At 45.9% G+C, this 24197-nt stretch overlaps 1 protein-coding gene across 1 annotated transcript; it reads right to left on the bottom strand.

Annotated features, from left to right (window-relative positions):
* Positions 1-389: 389 nt before the first annotated feature.
* On the bottom strand, positions 390-2739 carry LOC124649083 (peptide-N4-(N-acetyl-beta-glucosaminyl)asparagine amidase A-like). Its single transcript, XM_047188758.1, has one exon. The coding sequence runs from the start codon at positions 2467-2469 to the stop codon at positions 589-591; it is 1881 nt and encodes a 626-aa protein (XP_047044714.1). The 5' UTR covers positions 2470-2739; the 3' UTR covers positions 390-588.
* Between the last annotated feature and the right edge of the window lie 21458 nt (positions 2740-24197).

The raw sequence follows: 24197 nt of genomic DNA, 5'->3' as shown, positions 1-24197 counted from the left end.
GGAGAGAATGGGGATATGCAAGCAAATTGGAGGGAATGGGGAAATGCAAGCAAATTGGAGGGAAAATCGACAGGATTTGGTTTTCCTGTCGCCGACTAAGCGGGTCCACACGACGTTTCGCGCCAAAATCTTTCGTCCAGAGTCCCCGAGCGCGCCCCGGAGGGCCGGGGATGGCGTGGGCTCGCCGGATGGATGAAGGGCCAAATCCGGACGAAAACGAGGAACCGGGGGCGCGACTGGGCCGAATTTCGCCGTCCGGATGGGAAAAACATCGCTCGGGGCCTCGTCGGGGGGACGAGTGGAGATGCTCTAACTCCGCCTTTATTGGCTGTCACAGCTTTATTTCAACACAATACAGAAAAATACAGGTAGTACAAGGAAACCACAACTAGAAAAATTGCCGAAAACCCGGTATTATTATAGACGTTGACAAAACTAGGTACATACGTTTCACATGAGCTATACGGAGGAGAACATACAGGAACAAAAAAGCACCGTCTGATAATCCAACTCTCAAAAACTCTTGGAACCCAAGAATTGACTTGGCCAAGGTTTCTCACCAGGCGGGGAATCCAAGGGGAAGCCTGCTTACATTGCAGCAATGTCGGCCGCCGACGCCGTTCTGTCGCAGTTCCTTCCAGTTCCAGTTCCAGGGAGGCAAGCGCTCGCCGCGGCCTGGAGGTGGTCGTCGGGGGGACTGAACTTCTCGCTGACGTTGTCGCTGAGCACGGCGCCGTCCGCCGCGTCGATGGACCGCTCGTACTCCCACTGGTCGTCGCTGTAACTGTACCTCTGGCTCGTCGTGGCCGTCCCGTTGACGACGTCGTGGTCCTTGACGAGCATCCAGCCCGCCGCCGTCTGCTCGTCGACGAGCCGCGCCTCGCTCTGGAAGCCTCCGCACTCCGCCTTGGTCTGGATGTCGAGGGTGTGGGACAGGGTACCCTTCATGACGGACATGCCGTCCTCGCCGGCGTCCTCTGTATCCAAGTAGTAGAAGGAGAGCGGGTACTCGGCCTCGGTGGTGAGCTTGCCCATCTCCTTCCCCTTCTCCGACCGGACCACCACCTCCGTCTCCCTCTCCACCTTGAGCTGCACGGTCTTGTTGGTGCCGTCGTTGGTGAACTCCACCAGGCTCTTGGCCTCCGTCTCCGTCTCCACCTCGGTGGTGAGGTTGCCGAGCGAGCAGCTGACCCAGCCGGTGAAGAAGGACTTGCGCTTGGCCTTGATGCTGAAGCTGCCGTTCAGCATCTGCGTCGTGTACCTGCGGGAGATGGACAGGCCTGGCGTCTGGTACGGCCCGAGCGCCGCCTCCACCTCCAGCCAGCTGGGGTCGAGCCAGAGGTGCAGGTTGGCGTCGACGAGCCACTCGGCGATGCCGTCCACGACGCTGATGGCGATCTCGTGGGTCCTGTTGTCGACGAGGAGGCCGAGGAACGGGGTGAGCTCGATGTCGTAGGTGGGCAGGTCGAAGGCGCCGAGCGCGGACACGGGCTGCCAGTAGAGCGGGTTGATGCCGCCCGTGTAGATGACGGGGAACGGCACGAAGGAGCCGGCGAAGCGGCCGTCCACGCTCACGACCACCTCGCGGTACGCCGCGTTGCCCCGCCCCGTGCTGAGGTTGTTCGCCTGGATGTAGAGGTCCGGCGGGTTGGAGTACCAGAACTCGTCGTTGGAGTGGGGGGACACGAACACCTCCAGCACCGCCCGGTAGGTGCTCGTCGGAATGGTGAGCAGGCTGGAGCGCGAGTCGGACGAGTTCTGGATGCGGAACCAGTAGCCGCTGTCGCCGGTGGCCTCCGAGATCGGCAGGATCAGGTCGGCCGGCGCCTGGAAGTAGGATTCCGGCAGCTTCGGCTTGTCGGAGGAGGAGGAGGTGTGAGTTACCTCGGAGATAAGTGGGTAAGGAGGGGTTCCGTGGAATTCGAGGGAGACGGTGACGTTGTAGAGGCCGGTGAAGACGTCGTTGACCAGGTTCTCGAGCATGACCGAGAGGACGCCGGCGGGCGGGGAGCGGAGGAGGGCGGAGTAGCGGGTGACGTCCTTGCGCACGGTCCAGCGGATGCCGTCCGGGGTGGGCTCGGCGGTGGTGGTGCGGAGGAGCTCGGCGCCGTCCAGCCAGACGGCGGCGACGCGGTCGTACTGGTCGCCGGAGATTTCGACGGAGAAGGAGAGCACGACCTGGGACCAGGGCGCGGGGCACCCGGGCGGGGGCGCGTAGGCGGCCGTGGCCGGGGCGGCGCCGTAGGTGTTGGCGAAGGAGTGGGACAGCACCGGCACGGTGCAGGTCGGCGCCATGGGCGGAGGGGGCGGGAGCGGGTAGGTGGGGTCGAGGTACTCCTGGGCCGCCGCCGCATTGGCCAAGGCCCCCGGCCGAGCGTAGCGGACGGCGTAGTGGCCTGGGACCTCGGCGAGAACCGGGCCGAGGAGGAGCGGGAGGAGGAGGAGGAGGAGGAGAAGCCGCGGCGCCATCTTGGTTGGAGCTTGGAAGCGCGCCTCGCCGCTGATTGCCTTTGTATAGTGCTGCTAGATTTGGATCTGCTTGGCTGCCTGCCCTGCTCCAGGCAGCATCTGTACTGAGATGTTCAGATCGCCGGTGTTCACGACAAACTTTTAGAGGAGTGGATTGAACTTAAGCGCGCTCGATCACTATCCGAGCAACAAGTGCCATGACTTGGTTGTAATCACGGTCATCGCCCAAGAATTACCACACGAGGAATCAGAGTGGATGACACAATTATGTCAACCTCATTTTGTATGCTATTATCATCGGACCCTGTTCACGCGTTATGTCATGTTCAGGCAGTCAATGTAATGTCCACTCAATTCGTTTTATAATTTTTATCGTGGTTTTACTATGAATCTTAATATACACTATAAGCAATACAAAAATTGTGGAATGAAGGGAGTATGTACACTTTTAAGGCTTGTTTGATTCGCGGGATTTTCATAACGCAGAAATAGGAAAAGCGCGGAATTGGAATGGCATGTCATCTTCAATCCTATAGGATTAGGAAAGTATAAGATTTTGGATCTACAAAGCGTTCGATTGCACAAGAAAGCCAGAGATATTGTCGAAAGAGGTTGAAGTGAAGGAAAATTTTCCTACAAAAATCCTACATAATTCTTTTGAATCAAACAAGTCCCTAGTTTTATTCCTACCTTTCTTTCACGGGGTATTTCTAGCTAGATGATAGGAGCGTCATGAATAACAAACCATTCTTTTTGTACTAGATAAGATATGGAGTACACTCCTTACTTCATTGATAGATAAAAACAGGGTACTCACTCGTTTCAAAAAGATCCGGTAGAACACCTTTGGACGCTCGAAGGAGCCGCCGCCTGATTCTAGTTAAACTTTATTTTATTTATATTGTATGAATTATTATATTTCTTTTTCATTATTGTGGAACTCAATTTTATTTATTTTCCATGTTAAAACTCTGCAAAATATCACGAATTTTCCCAATAGAAAAATAGGCCCAAAACCCTTTGTAGGCGCCATACGCGCTAAGTCACCCCCCATACACAACCGTTCGGCGTCCACAATATGGCCAACACCCGTCCCCGTGGCTGAGATGGGATCTGAGGGCATCTATAACCCGGCGACCCAAACGGACGCGCTGGTCCGTTCGTTTTGGGCCGTTTAGATGGCCGCGCGGACACACGGATAGCGGCCCGTGTCCGCGTGTCCGTTTGGGTCGCACGTTGCGCCCAATGCGGCGACCCAAACGACCGCCACGTGGTTCGTCTTCCCTGCGCGGCGCTGCGTCATGGCAGGCCTCGACTAGACAGCAATGGCGGGCGGGAGAACGCGCGGGAAAGTTCCCGCGCGCGCGAAAAGGCCATGGGCGCGCGCTCGCGCCCAAGTTTCCCGCCCAAGGCTGCCTGCTATAAAAGACGGCGGTGGCCTCACAGATCTCACACACACTCCGCCGTCCTCTCCCCCTCTTCCTTCTCCGGCGCCCTCGCCATGCCGCGCACCCTGCAGGCCACGTGGGCCAAGCTCTCCCTCGCCGCCCGGGCCAGGTTCCCGCGGACGGAGGAGGAGGAGCTGGCGTGTAACATCCCAAGTTTCAACAATAATAAATCAAGAGAGATTTTTCAATTACTCAAATTTCTTAACAAACAAAAACTTTTTCTCATGCATATAGTGTTACATATAGTTCTATGCATAGTGTGCTTTTCTATTGTGCAATTGCCATGATGAGTGTTTATTGTTGATCAAGTGTGCTTAAACCCTAACACAAGATCACTAAACCCTAAAGTGAGAAGAAGAAAAGAATTCATTTCTCACTCACATACACATAAGGCCAATTATTCAAATCTTCACCAAAGGCCACCATTGCTTGATCTTTGGTTTGTAAAATACTTATATATCTTAAACAAACACAAATGCATCAAAGAAACCAGAATCAAATCAAAAAAAATCTCCAAACCATCATACATATGATAATGGTCATATGTCCCCTTTTTAATATCTTCCCCTCTTTGCACCCCTGGTTTTATCTTTTCTTAAATCAAACTTTGCCAACCCTTGCCACCTCATCCAAGACCAAGTCAAAGTGAACAACTTTGCTGTTGACCACCCATGCTAACTTTGACCAGGTTGACCAGAAATGATTTGACAAGAGAGGACTTTGAAACAAAGTGAAGATGACCACATTTTGGAAATTTTGCAAACCAACTCCAAAATGAATACCACCACCACCATTCTCTCACATTAATTATATGTTTGAGACTCACCAAAAAGATTTCCAAAATTCCACCAAAAAGTTCTTGCGGCCATTTCTCCGAACACCTTGCAGACAGCTTTTGGCATTGTCAATACATGCTATTACACACTGGTTTTTCGACTAAACCATGCATGATCAGTGGTGATCATCACTCCCCTACCTCTCCTGCATCTCTACATGTACCTCCTTGGCTGATTAAAGTGAGGAGAGACCTCCTTTCTCCCCATGCCGTGCACACCCGACCACCTTTGGCCACTCTTTATCTGGCCTCTCTCTCTCAGCACAACCTTGTCCAGGAGCATCTACTCATCACCAGAAACTTTACCATGCACGGCCCTAGCTCGCCAAGGCACGGCATTGGCCAGAACGCGCGCGCCCGACATCATGCCAGGACATGCCAGGCACGCGGTGAGCGCGCTCTGGGGCGCGCCAGAGCATCTCGCGCCCGATCGCCCTCGTCCTCCCCCTGCATCCCTATACCTGTAACGAGCACCGCCACCCTCACCTCTACCGAGTAGACACACTCGAACGACTGCGGCCGCCTTGTCACCGTCGTCCTCGCCGGAAACGTACCGCGGGTACTGCCGCACTCATCACACGCGCCCGAGCCATCCTCTCACCCTTTCTCTGCGCTAGCTAGTCCTGGAGCACCGCTAGAACGCCTCCTACAAGATGCCGTCCTCGCCTTGCCCCTTCGAGCGCCGAAGAAGCCACGCCGTCGACGCTCCCTTGCAGCACCCACGGCACCACCTTGGCCCTATAAATAGAGGAGCCCCGAGCACTTCTCCTTCACACCAACTCGTTCTCCTCCCATCCTTGCTTCCTCTCGCCCATTCAATTTGACACCACCTCGCCGGAGTAGCTCCAATTCGAAGAAGAAGGCCGCCAGTATCCGGAGATCAGCGCCGCCGATTGACGCCTCCCCACGCCTCGCCGATGGTACCAGGGACTTCCTCATCTACATCAACGTCGTCGCGCACCTCGCCCTTGCCCGCGGGAACGACGGTAGGCCCTCTGACCCCCTAGGCTCGCCGCCAGACGCTCGGCATCTCGCCGCAGAAGACGACGGCTCTGAGCCGTTGATCTGCGTTTTAATCCGACGCTCCACGCTAGCTCATACCGATTCGGCTGTTAAGAGCCACTGACGGGTGGCCCCCACCTCATCAGGCGGCCCACTCGCACCAGATGCTTGTTGGGCTGCGCTGTGCTGTTATTTTTCATTTCGGCCCATTCTATTTTCCCGCGCGGCCCACGAATTCAAACTTCGTTTAATTAGTTCAGCTGAATTCAAATACTGGTGTCCACTTCCAAATTGAATAACTTTCAAACTACTGCACCAAATTTAGCAAACCTTGTATCTCTGGAAAGCTCATGAAATTCTCTACACTTTGCCACTGGTCCCGCCTCCAAATTCGTAGTAGAATTAATCTGCTAAAAATGATAAGGCAGGGACTTTTGCAAATTGAAACTTTATTTAAAATTCAACCACAATTGATTTTGAGTTGATTTCAACTCTCATAAATCACAAATGTTCTACTCTAATTGATTATGCAATAATCTAGCCAGGTTGTTTGTATGATCATGGACTAGATCAAAATAGTGGCTATGGAGCCATTTCTAGTGCATTTAAATCTTGGAATTTAAATTCTTTAAATAGTATGAGAGCTAGTCTCTCATTTAAATCTTAATCTTAAGTAATACAAGAAGAGGTAATGACCTTAGGTTGATGAACCTCTGATTGCTATTACTTAGAGATTTTAAATCATTTATATGATAGTCTTAAATTGCATGAGGTGTAGCACCTCATTTAAAATTATGCTCCCTCATAATAGATATGAAATGTTGACCTTGGTCAACCTATATTTCATACCTTATTATTATTTGTGGAGATTAAATCTTAATAAGATTTAATGAGAGGAAATTATTCTTCTCTTAAATAAGAACAAACCAAGTAATTCACCATGCCATGAATGATGTGATGTTAGGATTAGTTGTGTGAACCCTTTTGTGTGTTTTAGTCTAGCATGTAAGTATTGTTTGGTGATTGTGTACCTCGTATTTGTATATAGACGCTAGTAACGAGGAATACCTGGAGGAGGAAGGCTACTCTCAAGAGGAGGAGGAAAACTTTGACTCCTATCCCCACCAAGGCAAGCTAATACTCTTGCTAAACCACCATGATGCAAAGCTCTACAAGAGCAAGGCACCATCACACTTTAATTTTATGTATTACCTATCCCATGTTTTACTTTGCAATTATTTTGCTTTGTATTTCAAAGTTTACTTTTGATTCATGATTCACTTGGTCTAGTTTAGCACAAGAGTATCAAATTTAGCCTAGAGCAAATAAAGCTAGATAGCACCCCCCTCATGACTAGTTGCTATTGCTAAATAACTAAAAGTGACTACTCTAGATGGGAACATGTGTTTTGCCTTTGAAAGATTTTGAAGGTGAATATGACATGAATGACTTCGTGAATTTTGGTGAAAACTGATGATTGGGTTTGAATGCGATACCTTTCCAATTATACAAGTACCCCCACAATACCTGATTATGGGTAGGGCTTAGGCTGGAAATTTGTGTGTCTTAGTATGGGTTCCCTCTAAACAAGCATCATAGGGGTTATGCCGAGGCTGCCTCCGTTAAGAATGAAATGATGTGAACATGAGGTGAATGTACGACCCAAGCCCTGTGCAGTTCCCGGGTTAACAGTTGGTTTTCACCGGGAGGCCAAGCTCATGGGGAGAGGTGCCTATACTAGGGTATATAAGTGAAAGGTTAAGGTTGATGATCCGCGTGCCGAGTTACGATGATTCGGGGTTATCCTCGACGGATGTAATCAAAAGTTGTGGCACAAGAGTACAACCTCTGCAGAGTGTTAAACCTATTCGAATAGCCGTGTCCACGGTTACGGACGATTGGAAAGGCCATACCGTTCCGTTGTCAGAAATTTTGTCTTAAAAAGGAATGGTGAATTGAAAGGTGATTTGACTTGGATCACATGTGAATGGTGGGAATGACACTAATGTTCCCCCTTGAGTTAGTTAGTTGAAAAATGAGGAGTCTTTATTAAATGTTTATGAACTAAACATGGCTTTACGCAAATAAACCTAGAGCTTAGCACCCTTTACTTAAGTTGTTAAGCATTTACATTAGTATTAGTTTGCGAGTACTTTAAAGTACTCATGGCTGTGTCCCTGGCTATTCAAATGCCAGACTATGAAGAGGAGCCACAGTATCAGGATGACGGACGGCAGGACGTCTACGATAACTAGGATCATCTTCTAACGTCAAGCGTTGCCTGTGGAATAGATAGTCCACTACTACTACGCTTCCGCTACTTATTTGTGATGTTGAACAATCTGTTTGTGTAATATTGGATCATGTGATCCATTGTTGTAAGACAAGTATGTGTTGTAATAAATGATGACTCTGTACTACTTACTATTATGTCTCACAAAAACAATCTTCCTGGGATTGCGATGTATGATATAATAGACACCTGGACTTAAAAATCCGGGTGTTGACAAGTTGGTATCAGAGCCATTGTTTGACCTTTGGAGACCCTAGTTAGAATGGACATTTGACAAACTTAGCTTCAAATTTAATGAATTGAATAGTTATGAAAATATATTCATACCCTTACCTTTGAGATCTTTTCAAACAGCAAATTCATACTCTTATTTTATAAGTTACTTAAAATTTTGAACACTTGCACTTCTCTAACTTACTCATCAATTCCTCTACAGATGGAGCCTATCATCCCGATGGAGCCTTTCATCCAAACCCAGGTGTACGAGCTGGGAAACGGTGGAGATCTGATCTTTGAGAGGGACCTGTTTGCCCTCTCAGAGTTCCTCGGACGCTTGCCTCCCGTGTTCTACGGGGGTCAGGTCTCTGACCAGCCCGGGGAACAGCTTCAATGGGTCATCATGGCCAACCTCCCCGGGAAGCCTGAGTCTCCCATGTTCCGGCAGATCCAGTTCTCCCTCAGGGAGAACAACTGGGCTGACGGACTCGCACGCGCTCTGCAAGAAGCCCTCGCCCGTCTGTGCGGGCAGAACTCGGTGGCAATCCAGGGGGAACGCTTTGCACACTTTGCAAGGCACACCTCCCTTGGGCTACCCATCAACCTTCCATTCCACCCCGTGCTGAGGCACCATGTGGATCATCTCGACTTCATGCTGTGCGAGACTCGCACAGAGCTGGACAACTCCCGCGCATACGCCAACCACACCTACCTCCAGCTGGGTCAGCAGGCGGAGACCATCAAGGTCATCGCCAAGGAGCGCAGGACTCTTCGCCAGCTGAACGCGAAGAAGGACTACACCATCCACCGCCTCAAGGCCAAGATCGCCGCACTGAAGGAGACCGTCGCCACCCAGGCGGAACAGCTCCAGGAGCTGGGAGGAGAAGGCGAGGGAGACGACATCCAGGGGGATGGCTACTCCTACGTGAGCAACGACGACGACTACGAGGAGGAGGAAGATGAAGACCTGGACTTCCAGGATGGCCATGAGCACCTGACTGCCGGGATGGATAACACCGTCCCGATCAACATCGATGGAGAGTAGTTCCCCCCTATGAGCACTTGCGTAGCATGAGTTGTATCTGTCCTTTGTATCACCCCCTTGTATCGTAGATTGTTGAAAGGGTTCTTCAAACCCTCCGGTTTGTTGGTTTGTAATATTTGCTACCTTAATGACTATGTTTGTGTGTTTAATTCATCATATCAAGTTTTCAAGTTTTAAATTTTGTGAACTTTATCCCAAAATAAGCCATAGAAATTTCTCTCTCATCTCATAATCTATATCCATGTTCAGATGGCACCCCCGACTCGCGGTACCAATCAGGACGCGATGATGCAAATGCTACAGATGCTAATGGCAGATCGAGAGGCTGAAAGAGCCGAGAGACAAGCCAACATCGCCGCCATGCAACAGATTGCACAGAACAACCAGGGCCACGGAAACCATGACCACCCTGGGTCAAAACTGAAGAACTTCCAGAACACCAATCCACCAGTGTTTAGCAAGACGGAGGAACCCCTTGATGCTGATGATTGGCTCCAGACTATGGAGAACAATCTTGAAGTTGCCGGAGTGGAAGAGAATGACAAGGTGCTGTTTGCCACCCACTATCTGGCAGGACCTGCACGTGCCTGGTGGACAAGTGCTCGCGCATTGAATGCGGGGCAAATGATGACTTGGGCAGATTTCAAGCTCAAGTTCAGCAAGTACCATGTGCCACCGGGTCTGATCAAGAAGATGAGGGATGAGTTTAGGGAACTGAAGCAAGGCCGTCTAACCGTGGTAGAATACCGCGACAGATTCCTCACTCTGTCAAGGTACGCCCCGGATGATACCGACACCAATGAGAAGAGGAAGGAGAGGTTCCTGAATGGACTGCATGATGAGATGTAGATTGTGCTGATCAACATCCCATTTGAGGATCTAGAAGCCCTAGTCGACTCCGCCATCCAGATGGAGGGAAAAATCCACCAAGCCAATGAGAACCGCAAGCGCCGCATGATGAACCAGAGTGGCCCTAGCAACACCCACAAGTATCGCCCCAGCTCAAGTGGTGGGTTTGCCCCAAGAAACAACAAGCCCCCGATGCAGAATTCACGTCCGGGTTATCAGAACCGGAATGGAGGAAACCCCAGGCCAGGAGGCCACCACAACAACAGCAACTACAACAACAACAACTTCAACCGCGCTCCACCCCGAGCCCCCAACCACAACAACAACACCTCCAACACTGCTCCGAGGACTGGGAGCAACGCTGTTCCCATCACCCCCAAGGACAAGTCCACCATCACTTGTTACGAGTGCGGAGTGGTGGGGCACTACTCCAACGAGTGCCCCAAGAGACTCGCCAAGACTGCCGCCAACAACTTTGGCCCTGCTCAGCAGCAACGTCGTGTCGCCAACGGCAAGAAGTTCACCCCCAACAACCCGAACAACCGCAGCGTCCGCCTCTTTCACATGAGTGCGGAAGAAGCTCAGGAAGCCCCAGATGTCGTGCTGGGTATGTTCTCTGTTAACTCAATACCTGCAAGAGTGCTGTTTGATTCTGGAGCATCGCATTCATTTGTTACTGAAGATTTTGCATGCACTAGTAAGATTCAACCCATCAGTTTGAAGCATTTCATGATAGTTCAAATACCTGGTTCAACAACTAAAGCTAGAAAAATTTGCAAAGATGTTCCTATCAGAATTCATGAAATAGAATTTTATGCAAATTTGATTGTTCTGGGAACAAAAGGTTTGGAAGTAGTACTGGGTATGGACTGGATGTCGAAACATCATGGATGATTGATTGTGCCAAGAAGGCCATCACCATGACTAGTAGCACCGGAATATTAGTTGAGCACATATCTGAAAGACTGCCCAGAAAGTTCACCTGCAACCAGAGTTTAGCCAAACCCACCTTGGATCAGATTAGGGTCGTCTGTCGATACCCCGATGTGTTTCCTGATGATCTACCCGGTATGCCCCCAGATCGGGATATCGAGTTTATCATTGAGTTAATCCCTGGAACCGGACCTATTGCCCAGAGAGCCTATAGTATGAACCCGGCAGAGTTAGTGGACCTGAAGAAGCAAGCTGGATGATATGCTATTCAAAGGTCTGATTCGACCAAGTGCGTCGCCTTGGAGATCACCAGTTTTGTTTGTGGACAAGAAAGATGGTGCCACTCGTTTATGTACGGATTACCGTAAGCTTAACGATGTCACCATCAAGAACAAGTATCCTTTGCCGAAGATAGAAGATCTGTTTGACCAGTTGACCGGTGCCAAAATGTTCTCGAAGATTAATCTGAGGACTGGTTACCACCAACTGAAGATTCGTGCCACAGATATACCCAAAACTGCCTTCACCACCAGATATGGATTGTACGAGTACAATGTCATGTCATTTGGATTGACCAATGCCCCCGCTTACTTCATGAATCTCATGAATAAGATCTTTATGAACTTTCTGGATAAATTTGTCGTTGTCTTCATCGATGACATTCTTATCTACTCCAAATCCGAAGAAGAACATGAGCATCATTTGGAAGTTGTCTTAGATACCCTTCGGGAGCATCAGTTGTACGCCAAGTTCAGCAAGTGTGAGTTTTGGTTGAAGGAAGTAGGATTCATCGGGACACATATTGTCCGCGGGAGGAATTGCCGTTGACCCCTCAAAAATCAAGACCGTTGCGGAATGGAAAGCCCCAACCACCCGGATCGAAGTCCGTGCATTTCTCGGATTGGCGGGATATTACCGCCGGTTCGTTGAAGGATTCTCGAGCATAGCAAGACCGATGACTCAATTATTGAAGAAGGACAAGAAGTTCGAATGGATGGACAAGTGTGAAGAGAGTTTCCAACAGCTCAAGAGCAGACTGACCTCAGCCCCAATACTGATCATGCCGGACGTCACCAAGCCATTTGACGTGTACTGTGACGCCTCCAAGATTGGTCTTGGATGTGTGTTGATGCAAGAAGGGAAAGTAATATCTTACCTGTCAAGGCAACTGAAGCAACATGAGCAGAACTATCCAACCCATGACTTAGAGTTAGCAGCCGTGGTTTTAGCACTGAAAGTGTGGCGTCATTACCTCATGGGTAATCTATGCGAGATCTATTCGGATCACAAGAGGTTGAAGTATATCTTCACCCAGAAGGAGCTGAATATGAGGCAGAGAAGATGGTTAGAGTTAATCAAGGATTATGATATGGAAATTCACTATCACCTCGGTAAGGCCAATGTGGTAGCGGATGCTTTGAGTAGACTGCCGTGTCACTTGAACTCCATGATCGCAGAAGAGCAACCTAGCCTGTTTCAAGAGTTTGAACAGTTTAGAATGGAGCTAGTTAGTGAAGGATTTCTAGCAAGCATTGAACTCCAACCTACCCTGATTAGTCAGATCAAGGAAGCTCATAAGGGAAATGCTAGTATTGATGGGATCAAGAGCCAAATAGCTGCAGGAAAAGCACCGGGATTCACTGAAGATGAAGAAGGAGTGCTATGGTACAACGGACGCCTTTGTGTGCCGTCAGATTCAGAGTTGAAGCAAGTTATTCTGAAAGAAGCCCATGACACACTTTACTCCATTCATCCCGGAGGAACCAAGATGTACCAAGACTTGAAGGAACAATTTTGGTGGCATGGAATGAAGAGAGAAATAGGAAGCTACATCGCCAAGTGTGATATTTGTCAACGAGTCAAGGCAGAACATCAACGACCCGCAGGATTGTTGCAACCCCTACAGATTCCCGAATGGAAGTGGGATTCTGTTGGAATGGACTTCATCACCGGACTGCCCAAATCTAGTAAAGGGAATGATTCTATCTGGGTAGTGGTCGACAGATTGACCAAAGTCGCCCACTTTATCCCCGTCAAGACCACCTATCAAGGACCAAGACTCGCAGAGTTATATATCTCACGGATAGTCAGCCTGCACGGAACACCGAAGTCAATAGTGTCAGATAGAGGATCCCAATTCACCTCCAGATTACGAGCGGAAAGTACATGAAGGACTAGGAACCCGGCTGAATTTCAGCACTGACCTATCACCCGCGAGACGGATGGACAGGCCGAACGAGTCAACCGAGATCTCGGAAGATATGTTGAGAGCATGTGTGCTAGAGTATGGATCTAAGTGGGAAGACTGCTTGCCTTATGCAGAATTCTCGTACAACAACAGCTATCAAGCTAGTTTGCAAATGGCCCCCTTCGAAGCCCTAAGGAAGTGCCGTATCCCTCTGAATTGGTCGGAAGTCGGAGAGAGTCAAGTCTTTGGACCAGATATTCTCCGCGAAGCTGAAGAGAAGGTTCACAAGATCCGTGAGTACCTCAAGACAGCCCAATCAAGACAGAAGAGTTACGCCAACAAGAGACGCCAAGAGATGACCTTCGAGATCGGAGATTTCGTATATCTCAAAGTGTCCCCCCTTAAAGGAATGCAGAGATTCCAGCTTAGAGGAAAGCTTGCACCCCGATATGTCGGACCCTTCAAAGTCCTGAGCCGTCGAGGAGAAGTGTCTTATCAACTGGAGTTACCGGAAGAAATGTCAGCGGTGCACAATGTGTTTCACATCTCGTTACTCAGGAAGTGCTTAGAAGTACCTGAGAAGACCGAGGTTTTCAAGAACATCGATCATCGAGCTGTGGATATCAACTCAGATTTGACATACCGCGAAGTACCGATTCGCATCTTGGAGGAAGCTTTCAGAACCACCCGCACCAGAAGTATCAAGTTTCTGAAGATCCAATGGAGTAACCACACCGAAGAAGAAGCCACTTGGGAGAGAGAAGACTTCATGAAGACTGAGTACCCAGATCTCTTTAGTACCTAGTTTTCTTTAAGATCTCGGGACGAGATCATTTGTAAGGGGGAAGGGTTTGTAACATCCCAAGTTTCAACAATAATAAATCAAGAGAGATTTTTCAATTACTCAAATTTCTTAACAAACAAAAACTTTTTCTCATGCATATAGTGTTACATATAGTTCTATGCATAGTGTGCTTTTCTATTGTGCAATTGCCATGATGAGTGTTTGTTGTTGATCAAGTGTGCTTAAACCCTAACACAAGATCACTAAACCCTAAAGTGAGAAGAAGAAAAGAATTAGAAAATAATTCATTTCTCACTCACATACACATAAGGCCAATTATTCAAATCTTCACCAAAGGCCACCATTGCTTGATCTTTGGTTTGTAAAATACTTATATATCTTAAACAAACACAAATGCATCAAAGAAACCAGAATCAAATCAAAGAAAATCTCCAAACCATCATACATATGATAATGGTCATATGTCCCCTTTTTAATATCTTCCCCTCTTTGCACCCCTGGTTTTATCTTTTCTTAAACCAAACTTTGCCAACCCTTGCCACCTCATCCAAGACCAAGTCAAAGTGAACAACTTTGCTGTTGACCACCCATGCTAACTTTGACCAGGTTGACCAGAAATGATTTGACAAGAGAGGACTTTGAAACAAAGTGAAGATGACCACATTTTGGAAATTTTGCAAACCAACTCCAAAATGAATACCACCACCACCATTCTCACATTAATTATATGTTTGAGACTCACCAAAAAGATTTCCAAAATTCCACCAAAAAGTTCTTGCGGCCATTTCTCTGAACACCTTGCAGACAGCTTTTGGCATTGTCAATACATGCTATTACACACTGGTTTTTCGACTAAACCATGCATGATCAGTGGTGATCATCACTCCCCTACCTCTCCTGCATCTCTACATGTACCTCCTTGGCTGATTAAAGTGAGGAGAGACCTCCTTTCTCCCCATGCCGTGCACACCCGGCCACCTTTGGCCACTCTTTATCTGGCCTCTCTCTCTCAGCACAACCTTGTCCAGGAGCATCTACTCATCACCAGAAACTTTACCATGCACGGCCCTAGCTCGCCAAGGCACGACATTGGCCAGAACGCGCGCACCCAGCATCATGCCAGGACATGCCAGGCACGCGGTGAGCGCGCTCTGGGGCGCGCCAGAGCATCTCGCGCCCGATCGCCCTCGTCCTCCCCCTGCATCCCTATACCTCTAACGAGCACCACCACCCTCACCTCTAACGCGTAGACACACTCGAACGACTGCGGCCGCCTTGTCACCGTCGCCCTCGCCAGAAACGTACCGCGGGTACTGCCGCACTCATCACACGCGCCCGAGCCATCCTCTCACCCTTTCTCTGCGCTAGCTAGTCCTGGAGCACCGCTAGAACGCCTCCTACAAGATGCCGTCCTCGCCTTGCCCCTTCGAGCGCCGGGAGAAGCCACGCCGTCGGCGCTCCCTTGCGGCACCCACGGCACCACCTTGGCCCTATAAATAGAGGAGCCCCGAGCACTTCTCCTTCACACCAACTCGTTCTCCTCCCATCCTTGCTTCCTCTCGCCCAGTCAATTTGACACCACCTCGCCGGAGTAGCTCCAATTCGAAGAAGAAGGCCGCCAGTACCCGGAGATCAGCGCCGCCGATTGACGCCTCCCCACGCCTCGCCGACGGTACCAGGGACTTCCTCATCTACGTCAACGTCGCCGCGCACCTCGCCCTTGCCCGCGGGAACGACGGTAGGCCCTCCGACCCCCTAGGCTCGCCGCCAGACGCTCGGCATCTCGCCGGAGAAGACGACGGCTCTGAGCCGTTGATCTGCGTTTTAATCCGACGCTCCACGCTAGCTCATACCGATTCGGCTGTTAAGAGCCACTGACGGGTGGCCCCCACCTCGTCAGGCGGCCCACTCGCACCAGATGCTTGTTGGGCTGCGCTGTGCTGTTATTTTTCGTTTCGGCCCATTCTATTTCCCGCGCGGCCCACGAATTCAAACTTCGTTTAATTAGTTCAGCTGAATTCAAATACTGGTGTGCACTTCCAAATTGAATAACTTTTAAACTACTGCACCAAATTTAGCAAACCTTGTATCTCTGGAAAGCTCATGAAATTCTCTACACTTTGCCACTGGTCCCACCTCCAAATTCGTAGCAGAATTAATCTGCTAAAAATGACAAGGCAGGGACTTTTGCAAATTGAAACTTTATTTAAAATTCAACCACAATTGATTTTGAGTTGATTTCAACTCTCATAAATTACAAATGTTGTACTCTAATTGATTATGCAATAATCTAGCCAGGTTGTTTGTATGATCATGGACTAGATCAAAATAGTGGCTATGGAGCCATTTCTAGTGCATTTAAATCTTGGAATTTAAATTCTTTAAATAGTATGAGAGCTACTCTCTCATTTAAATCTTAATCTTAAGTAATAAAATAAGAGGTAATGACCTTAGGTTGATGAACCTCTGATTGCTATTACTTAGAGATTTTAAATCATTTATATGATAGTCTTAAATTGCATGAGGTGTAGCACCTCATTTAAAATTATGCTCCCTCATAATAGATATGAAATGTTGACCTTGGTCAACCTATATTTCATACCTTATTATTATTTGTGGAGATTAAATCTTAATAAGATTTAATGAGAGGAAATTATTTTTCTCTTAAATAAGAACAAACCAAGTAATTCACCATGCCATGAATGATGTGATGTTAGGATTAGTTGTGTGAACCCTTTTGTGTGTTTTAGTCTAGCATGTAAGTATTGTTTGGTGATTGTGTACCTCGTATTCATATATAGACGCTAGTAACGAGGAATACCTGGAGGAGGAAGGCTACTCTCAAGAGGAGGAGGAAAACTTTGACTCCTATCCCCACCAAGGCAAGCTAATACTCTTGCTAAACCACCATGATGCAAAGCTCTACAAGAGAAAGGCACCATCACACTTTAATTTTATGTATTACCTATCCCATGTTTTACTTTGCAATTATTTTGCTTTGTATTTCAAAGTTTACTTTTGATTCATGATTCACTTGGTCTAGTTTAGCACAAGAGTATCAAATTTAGCCTAGAGCAAATAAAGCTAGATAGCACCCCCTCATGACTAGTTTCTATTGCTAAATAACTAAAAGTGACTACTCTAGATGGGAACATGTGATTTGCCTTTGAAAGATTTTGAAGGTGAATATGACATGAATGACTTCGTGAATTTTGGTGAAAACTGATGATTGGGTTTGAATGCGATACCTTTCCAATTATACAAGTACCCCCACAATACCTGATTATGGGTAGGGCTTAGCTGGAAATTTGTGTGTCTTAGTATGGGTTCCCTCTAAACAAGCATCATAGGGGTTATGTCGAGGCTGCCTCCGTTAAGAATGAAATGATGTGAACATGAGGTGAATGTACGACCCAAGCCCTGTGCAGTTCCCGGGTTAACAGTTGGTTTTCACCGGGAGGCCAAGCTCATGGGGAGAGGTGCCTATACTAGGGTATATAAGTGAAAGGTTAAGGTTGATGATCCGCGTGCTTGAGTTACGATGATTCGGGGTTATCCTCAACGGATGTAATCAAAAGTTGTGGCACAAGAGTACAACCTCGCGAGTGTTAAACCTATTCGAATAGCCGTGTCCACGGTTACGGACGATTGGAAAGGCCATACTGTTCCGTTGTCAGAACTTTTGTCTTAAAAAGGAATGGTGAATTGAAAGGTTATTTGACTTGGATCACATGTGAATGGTGGGAATGACACTAATGTTCCCCCTTGAGTTAGTTAGTTGAAAAATGAGGAGTCTTTATTAAATGTTTATGAACTAAACATGGCTTTACGCAAATAAACCTAGAGCTTAGCACCCTTTACTTAAGTTGTTAAGCATTTACATTAGTATTAGTTTGCGAGTACTTTTAAGTACTCACGGGTCGTGTCCCTGGCTATTCAAATGCCGGACTATGAAGAGGAGCCACGATATCAGGATGACGGACAGCAGGACGTCTACGATAACTAGGATCATCTTCTAACGTCAAGCGTTGCCTGTGGAATAGATAGTCCACTACTACTACGCTTCCGCTACTTATTTGTGATGTAGAACAATCTATTTGTGTAATATTGTGTGGTGACCCGGCATACCACTGCATGGTGTAGTATGCAAGTCTGATATAACACCAATGAAACACCGTTCCACTAGTATTATATCGCTCAGAGTGGTACAACGGAAACATATGCGGGTCCAAGGCATGTCTATAGAATTACACACGGACTACTGTTACATAAGATCATCATAGCCTCCTACTTTACAATGAGGTAAAGCTGCAAATAAACTCCGAGAAGATCGACTCGTAGTCTAATCCTAACACGAACTCTATTTGCGAGTATTTAACTAGCTACATAGGCTATGAATAGATTCTAGCTAAATAGGAGCTAAGTTTAGGAAGCTAGTTCCCTTCTATTGCTAATCTAGGTTTTTCTCCTTGATGGATGTAGTGTTTGACTCCTCTGACAAGGTCTTGTTCCTTGAAGTAGATATTGACTCCTCGGTCTTCGAGTTTCACTGTAGATCCTCCTTCGGTGCCTCCATATCTAAGCAGGGGATTTAAGAGTGGGATGAGTACGAGCGTACTCAACAAGTTCATTATAGGAAAGAGGTGTTTAATGCACTAGCTACGATATTAGACCGAGAAAGTCTAATACCAATGCAGGTTTTCATAACCATTTCTTCAAGAGGTTGCTTTTATTCGGAAGAACTATGTCCGTCGGCCTTCACCGGTTTACTAGAACTTCATGGAGTTCCTTTCCGGCAGCGTTCGCGAGTTCCATATCCCGGAACGGGGAGTGACGGAGTCACGGTTCATTACACTCTGCAGAGGTGTGTTGCTTTACCCATAAGAGATCTTAACCTTGGTGCCAACCAGGTGTACATTCCTGTCCACACTTCCTTTGGTGTGAGGCCCGGTATAAGGTCTAGCCAATCATGTTCCTCCGCTACCTCGAACACCCACCCTTTGTTGCAATCTCCGACCCTGGGTCCACGCCGGTTCACTTACACCAATTAAGGATGGGCCCCGACCACAACGACAATGCAGAGCTCTATCATACATTCCTACGCCGGCAGTTGCAACCCATCATAGACCACATTACCGTGGGGACTTCTACGGGTTCCCCACCCTGCATCTTGTCTCTCGAGATCAAGTGCACACAGTAATGCGCATCCGTTGATGAACGAGAGGTGGAAACACTTTTGACTACTCCGTCCCACTCCGGATCTTATGGTTAACACGGGTATTACGGCACAAGAATCACTGGACGACATTTGTTGTTTAATCCTAGATGGATATAACCCTTGCAATGGAACCTCCACCATATCCACACAATCCATGGTTCCATTGCCCACCACATAGTCATATTCATAGTTATGAAAATAGTGGTTTTGCTTTTTATGCAATAGTGATAAACATAGTACTTTGCAATTAATTTGGTAAAAATACTCAAATGACATGAGCAAGCGATGAACTTGCCTTTCTTGACTGCAAGATTATGCAGGCAAGGTCTTCGATACGCAATAACTCCAAATTCTGAAATAGCATCATCGTCCGGTAAGGACGATGTTTAAAAGATTGGCAAGGATGCAATAATGCATAAGTATGAGATGCAATCGCTCTAAGCGTGACCTAACCCCGATGATTTAGGATCAGTGGTTGTAATGATTGGTTCAGGGTGTGTTGTACTTTTAGAGTGATTCACAAACAAGGTTCTTATTAAGGATTGGTTGCTTGGTATCATAAACGAGTCTTGTAATATATCATAATAATAACACTAATAGCACACAACAATAACATTTGGTATAATTCCTAACATGTAATGAATAGTGGTTGGTTTTTAGCACTATATGGCATGGTTAATGATTAATTATCATATACTTCAAAAGAATAACTTTTGAAGAACATGTTCTTTAATAAAGAACAAGTATGATAATTAGGTTTGTGGGGTTCTATGGTTTTCCATGGTTCTAATTGGTTTACGGAGTAAGTAGTAGATGGATCACAACCTAGTTGGATTCATCAACACCTAGGGCTTGTAAGGTGGAGTTAAGCCTAGGCATCCTAAGTAATTATTCTTACAATGTTGCTATCAGGACTGATTCATCTTATTGGTGATAGCTGGCTGGGGTTTATGGTTCCTATTAAGCAGGGTTGATGATGATTCTTTATTTACTTCAAAAGAATAACTTTTGAAGAACATACTTCTTAAATAATAAGAAGTATATCAATTAGGATTGAGGTGGTTTAGGTTTTACTGTTGGTTCTATTAAGTAAAGAATAATTGACTCCTAGATAGGATGGTTGATAAGTATCCAATACTAGTAGGGTTTAGTGGAATATGGTTAGGTAATGCTCAAGATTTGACATAACTGCTTCTGAGGTTCATCACATTGGTGTGATGCTAAATAGGAATGAATAAGGATAAGTTTCTTGGTAATAAGGACTAAGGTTGATCCTATTTGATCAACTAGGTAAGATATGTGTGCATACATGGAATACTGAATTCTGGATAATAGGGCTCCTACATTTGATGTGGACATGGAAAGTATTTAATTACCAATTATGGTTCTATGGATCAAAAGGAAAATATCATGATCACATGTACTAACCTAGGGTTTATGTTAGAAGCAATTTAGGGTTCACATGTAATAATGGAACTAGGGTTCCTAATGGAGTTAGGGTTTTAGGGTTTCTCATGAAATGATAGGTTTCTAGTTTTCTCCCTTATGGAACTAGGGTTTTCTAATTACCCTAAAATTCTTGAATTAATAACTTGTTTGCAAAGTTAAAGTTATTAATAACTTTGAAATAGAAATAATATTGGATTTGGCATTTTTTCTATTTTTAAACAATTAATAATTAGGTTAATTATTAATCAGGATTTAAGTCTCTCTGATAATGATTTAACAAATAAACAAATAGAGAAAATTAGTTTTAATGTTTTCTTTATTTATTTACTGGTTTTCATTTAATTTGGAAAGTTTTCCTAATTATTGAATTTTAATTGCATTTTGAATTAAAAGAAAAGGCTTAATTAACAAGTATTAAATAGTTGAATTTTTATTAAAAATAAAAATTTCATATTATATTTTTATTGGATAGAGTTTACTTTTCTAAGAATTTTGATATCTTATTTTCATTTTTCTGAGTTATTATGAATTTTATATAAATTTGCAAAGTTGCAGTAATTATTGAATTGAAATTTAAAAGGAAATTACTAAAGTTACCCGGCTAGTCTACCCACACGATCCACCGATCTGGTGGGGCTAGGTCCACGCTGGCTGCCATGTGGTGCCGATGTGGCAACCAAGTGCTCGCGGCGGCCGGTGGTGGTCGACGCCGGCGATGCGGGGGTTCCCGCGAGGGCGTGCGTTAGTTCATTGGAACGAGGACGACAAGGCGATGCTCATGGTGGTCGCGCCGCCACCAGATGGTCGCCGGAGCTTGGCCGGCGGCGATGGTCTGCGGCGGTGGTCACGGGCCTACGGTGAAGGGCTTGCTAGAGGATGCTAGGGAAAGTGCTAGGATGCTCAGGCGAACCAGGAACTCACCGCGATCACGACAGGCTTGTCGGCGAGGCGAGAGGGGGTCGACATCGCCAGGATTTGTCAGTTCCGGCGTCGGGGAAGACGAACTTGACGGCGTCGATTTAGCGCGTGGCGGCTCGAGTCCTCTGGCAGGAAGAGCAAGTCGATGACGGCGGTCTCAGCGATGGTGACGACGAAGCTCGGGGATGCTCCGAACGGCGGCAATGGTCGACGTCTGCGCGACTAGGGTTTCGGTATGAAGGGGAAAATCGATCAGAGGAGGAAGAAGGTCGGGCTAGGGTTCGTCCAGGGCTTTATACGGCTCAAGGGCGAGCCTAGTCACGCCGTCGTTGAAGGAGGGGTCGACAGCGAGAGAGGAGAAGCTCCTCACGGTGTCGTGCTGCCCTCCATGCGTGAGGAGAGGATGAGGATGACCTCCTCACGTTGATTTTTCACGAAGGGGTAAGTTTGGGCTGGTAAGTGGGCTTCGGTGGGCTGCTGGGCATGCTTGCTGCTTGGGCTGCTCGGATCTGCCGAGTAAGCCCTCCTCTTCTCTTATTTTCTTTCCTGTTTTTATTTCCTGTTTTCCTTTTCTATTTTGTATTCTGTTTTAAATCCAATTCAAATTATTTTATACACTGCAGGTAATTTATGCTTTTAACATCTTATGAATAAATAAAGGGACATTGTATTTCTGAGTTATTCTGGAATAACCATTTGACATAAGTGAGCTTAATTGTAAATTTTAATTAAGCATGATTTTTTTGCACTATTTTAATTTCTCTTATCTTGTGTATCAATTTTATTTTGAATGATTATGGTTGATGCTTTCAACCCAAAGTATTTCAGAGATTATTCATAGGGCTTAGTTTCTATTTGAGGAATTGGTCACTTGCATATTATTTCATGTGAGCAACAATTTTATTAATGTTTTGTAGGTTTGATGATAACCCATATTGAAACTAACATTAGTGTTATGGTCTCTTAATCCTTTGAAATACCTAGAGTAAATATTACTCTCCTCAAGGTTGGGTCTTAATTATATAGGTAAGTGGTTGATAATCACACTTATGGTCTTATTTATAAGATGTATCATAAGGGTTTTTCTCAGATTTAATAAGTGAAGCATAAGATTTCATTAATATGCCATACCAGGGTCCTAATGATATTTACATAATGGCCATGGTTTGATTCTCAATTATGGTCTAGGTTTATACTGCAATCTCCATAGTGATGTATAGACTAGGGTTGAGATACAATTCTAAGTTGTAGATATGGAATGACACCATATTGCATGTGCTAGGATTTAATTTCCCTTAACCATGATAATGTGGTTACTTGCTTAATAGTTGATGTTCACCTTTAGTTACTAAGGACTTGAGAATTGGTTTTACCTTATTCCAATAGATTTTTATTATATCCTTAATCTATTGTTAAAGTAACTAAAGTTGTTATAATTCTTTTTTATAGTTAACTTTGGTCATATGGATGGATGGTTTCTCACCATATTAAGTATGGAGTTTTACTCTAAGGTTTTCTTATGTTTCTTAGGGGAAGAATAAGTGGAATGTAGATGTGGTAGAATTCTACTTATGATCCCCAAGTGGTTCTCAAGTTAAGGTTGAGATACAAACCTAGGGTTGCTTACTAGTTACCTCCCTATGATTTCATGTGGTGAATAACATCTACTAAATCTATTAGAATTTACTGATCCTCACATACCTCAAGAGCATGATCATGGATTAGGCATGATCAACTTGTTCTCAATATCTTTACCTCAAGTTCTTAGGTTTTATGATCATTACTCAATTTATAATGATCAAGGTTTGGCTTCCTAAGGTATCTCTCATTAAATAGGTTTCTCACCTCCATGATCAAGCATTGTCTTGATCAACTAAATATAGCACTTCTATCTTACTTTCTTAGATGGAACTACTATGGTTGCTTCAATAAATTATATCCCAGGAGAATACCTGAGATATTCTGTTAGGGTTCTTTCCAGGGAATGATGATATAGTCATCTGGGTATATGGATAGTTCTTTCCCTCAAATCCAAGTGTTGCCTCACTAACTTGAGTGTAACACCATAACTTGAGCTTCCTCATAAATGAATAGTTATTCTAGGGTTTCTCTCAAAGATAATGATTTGAATTCATGGATGTATATCCAAGGTTTAACTCATGGTTTGTTAATGCTTCTCTAATAATTATAATAGAACTCTCACCTCTCTAGGTTTGATGCTTAATAATTTGGAATAGAGAAGAATCTATACTTCTAGGGTTGATATCCTTGTACTGGTTTCCAAGATTGAAATAGAATGAATACCATGAGGTTTCATGGTATGATCATAGATTATTCATAGGACATGGAAAAGATAAGTCAAGAATGGTTTCTCCATTTTATTGTTACTTGATTTGTAATTGAATAGATGTTCATATTCTATTGCAAGGATTACCATATTATGATCTTCTGTAAGATCAAGCAATTGATCCTTGATTCATATGTTCTTGTGTTGGTTTTAATTCCACTTGATCTAACCCCTTAGATCAA

Source organism: Lolium rigidum, chromosome 4 (genome assembly GCF_022539505.1).
Source record: "Lolium rigidum isolate FL_2022 chromosome 4, APGP_CSIRO_Lrig_0.1, whole genome shotgun sequence".
Lineage (NCBI taxonomy): Eukaryota > Viridiplantae > Streptophyta > Magnoliopsida > Poales > Poaceae > Lolium > Lolium rigidum.
This window is presented reverse-complemented; position numbering and strand designations above follow the sequence as displayed.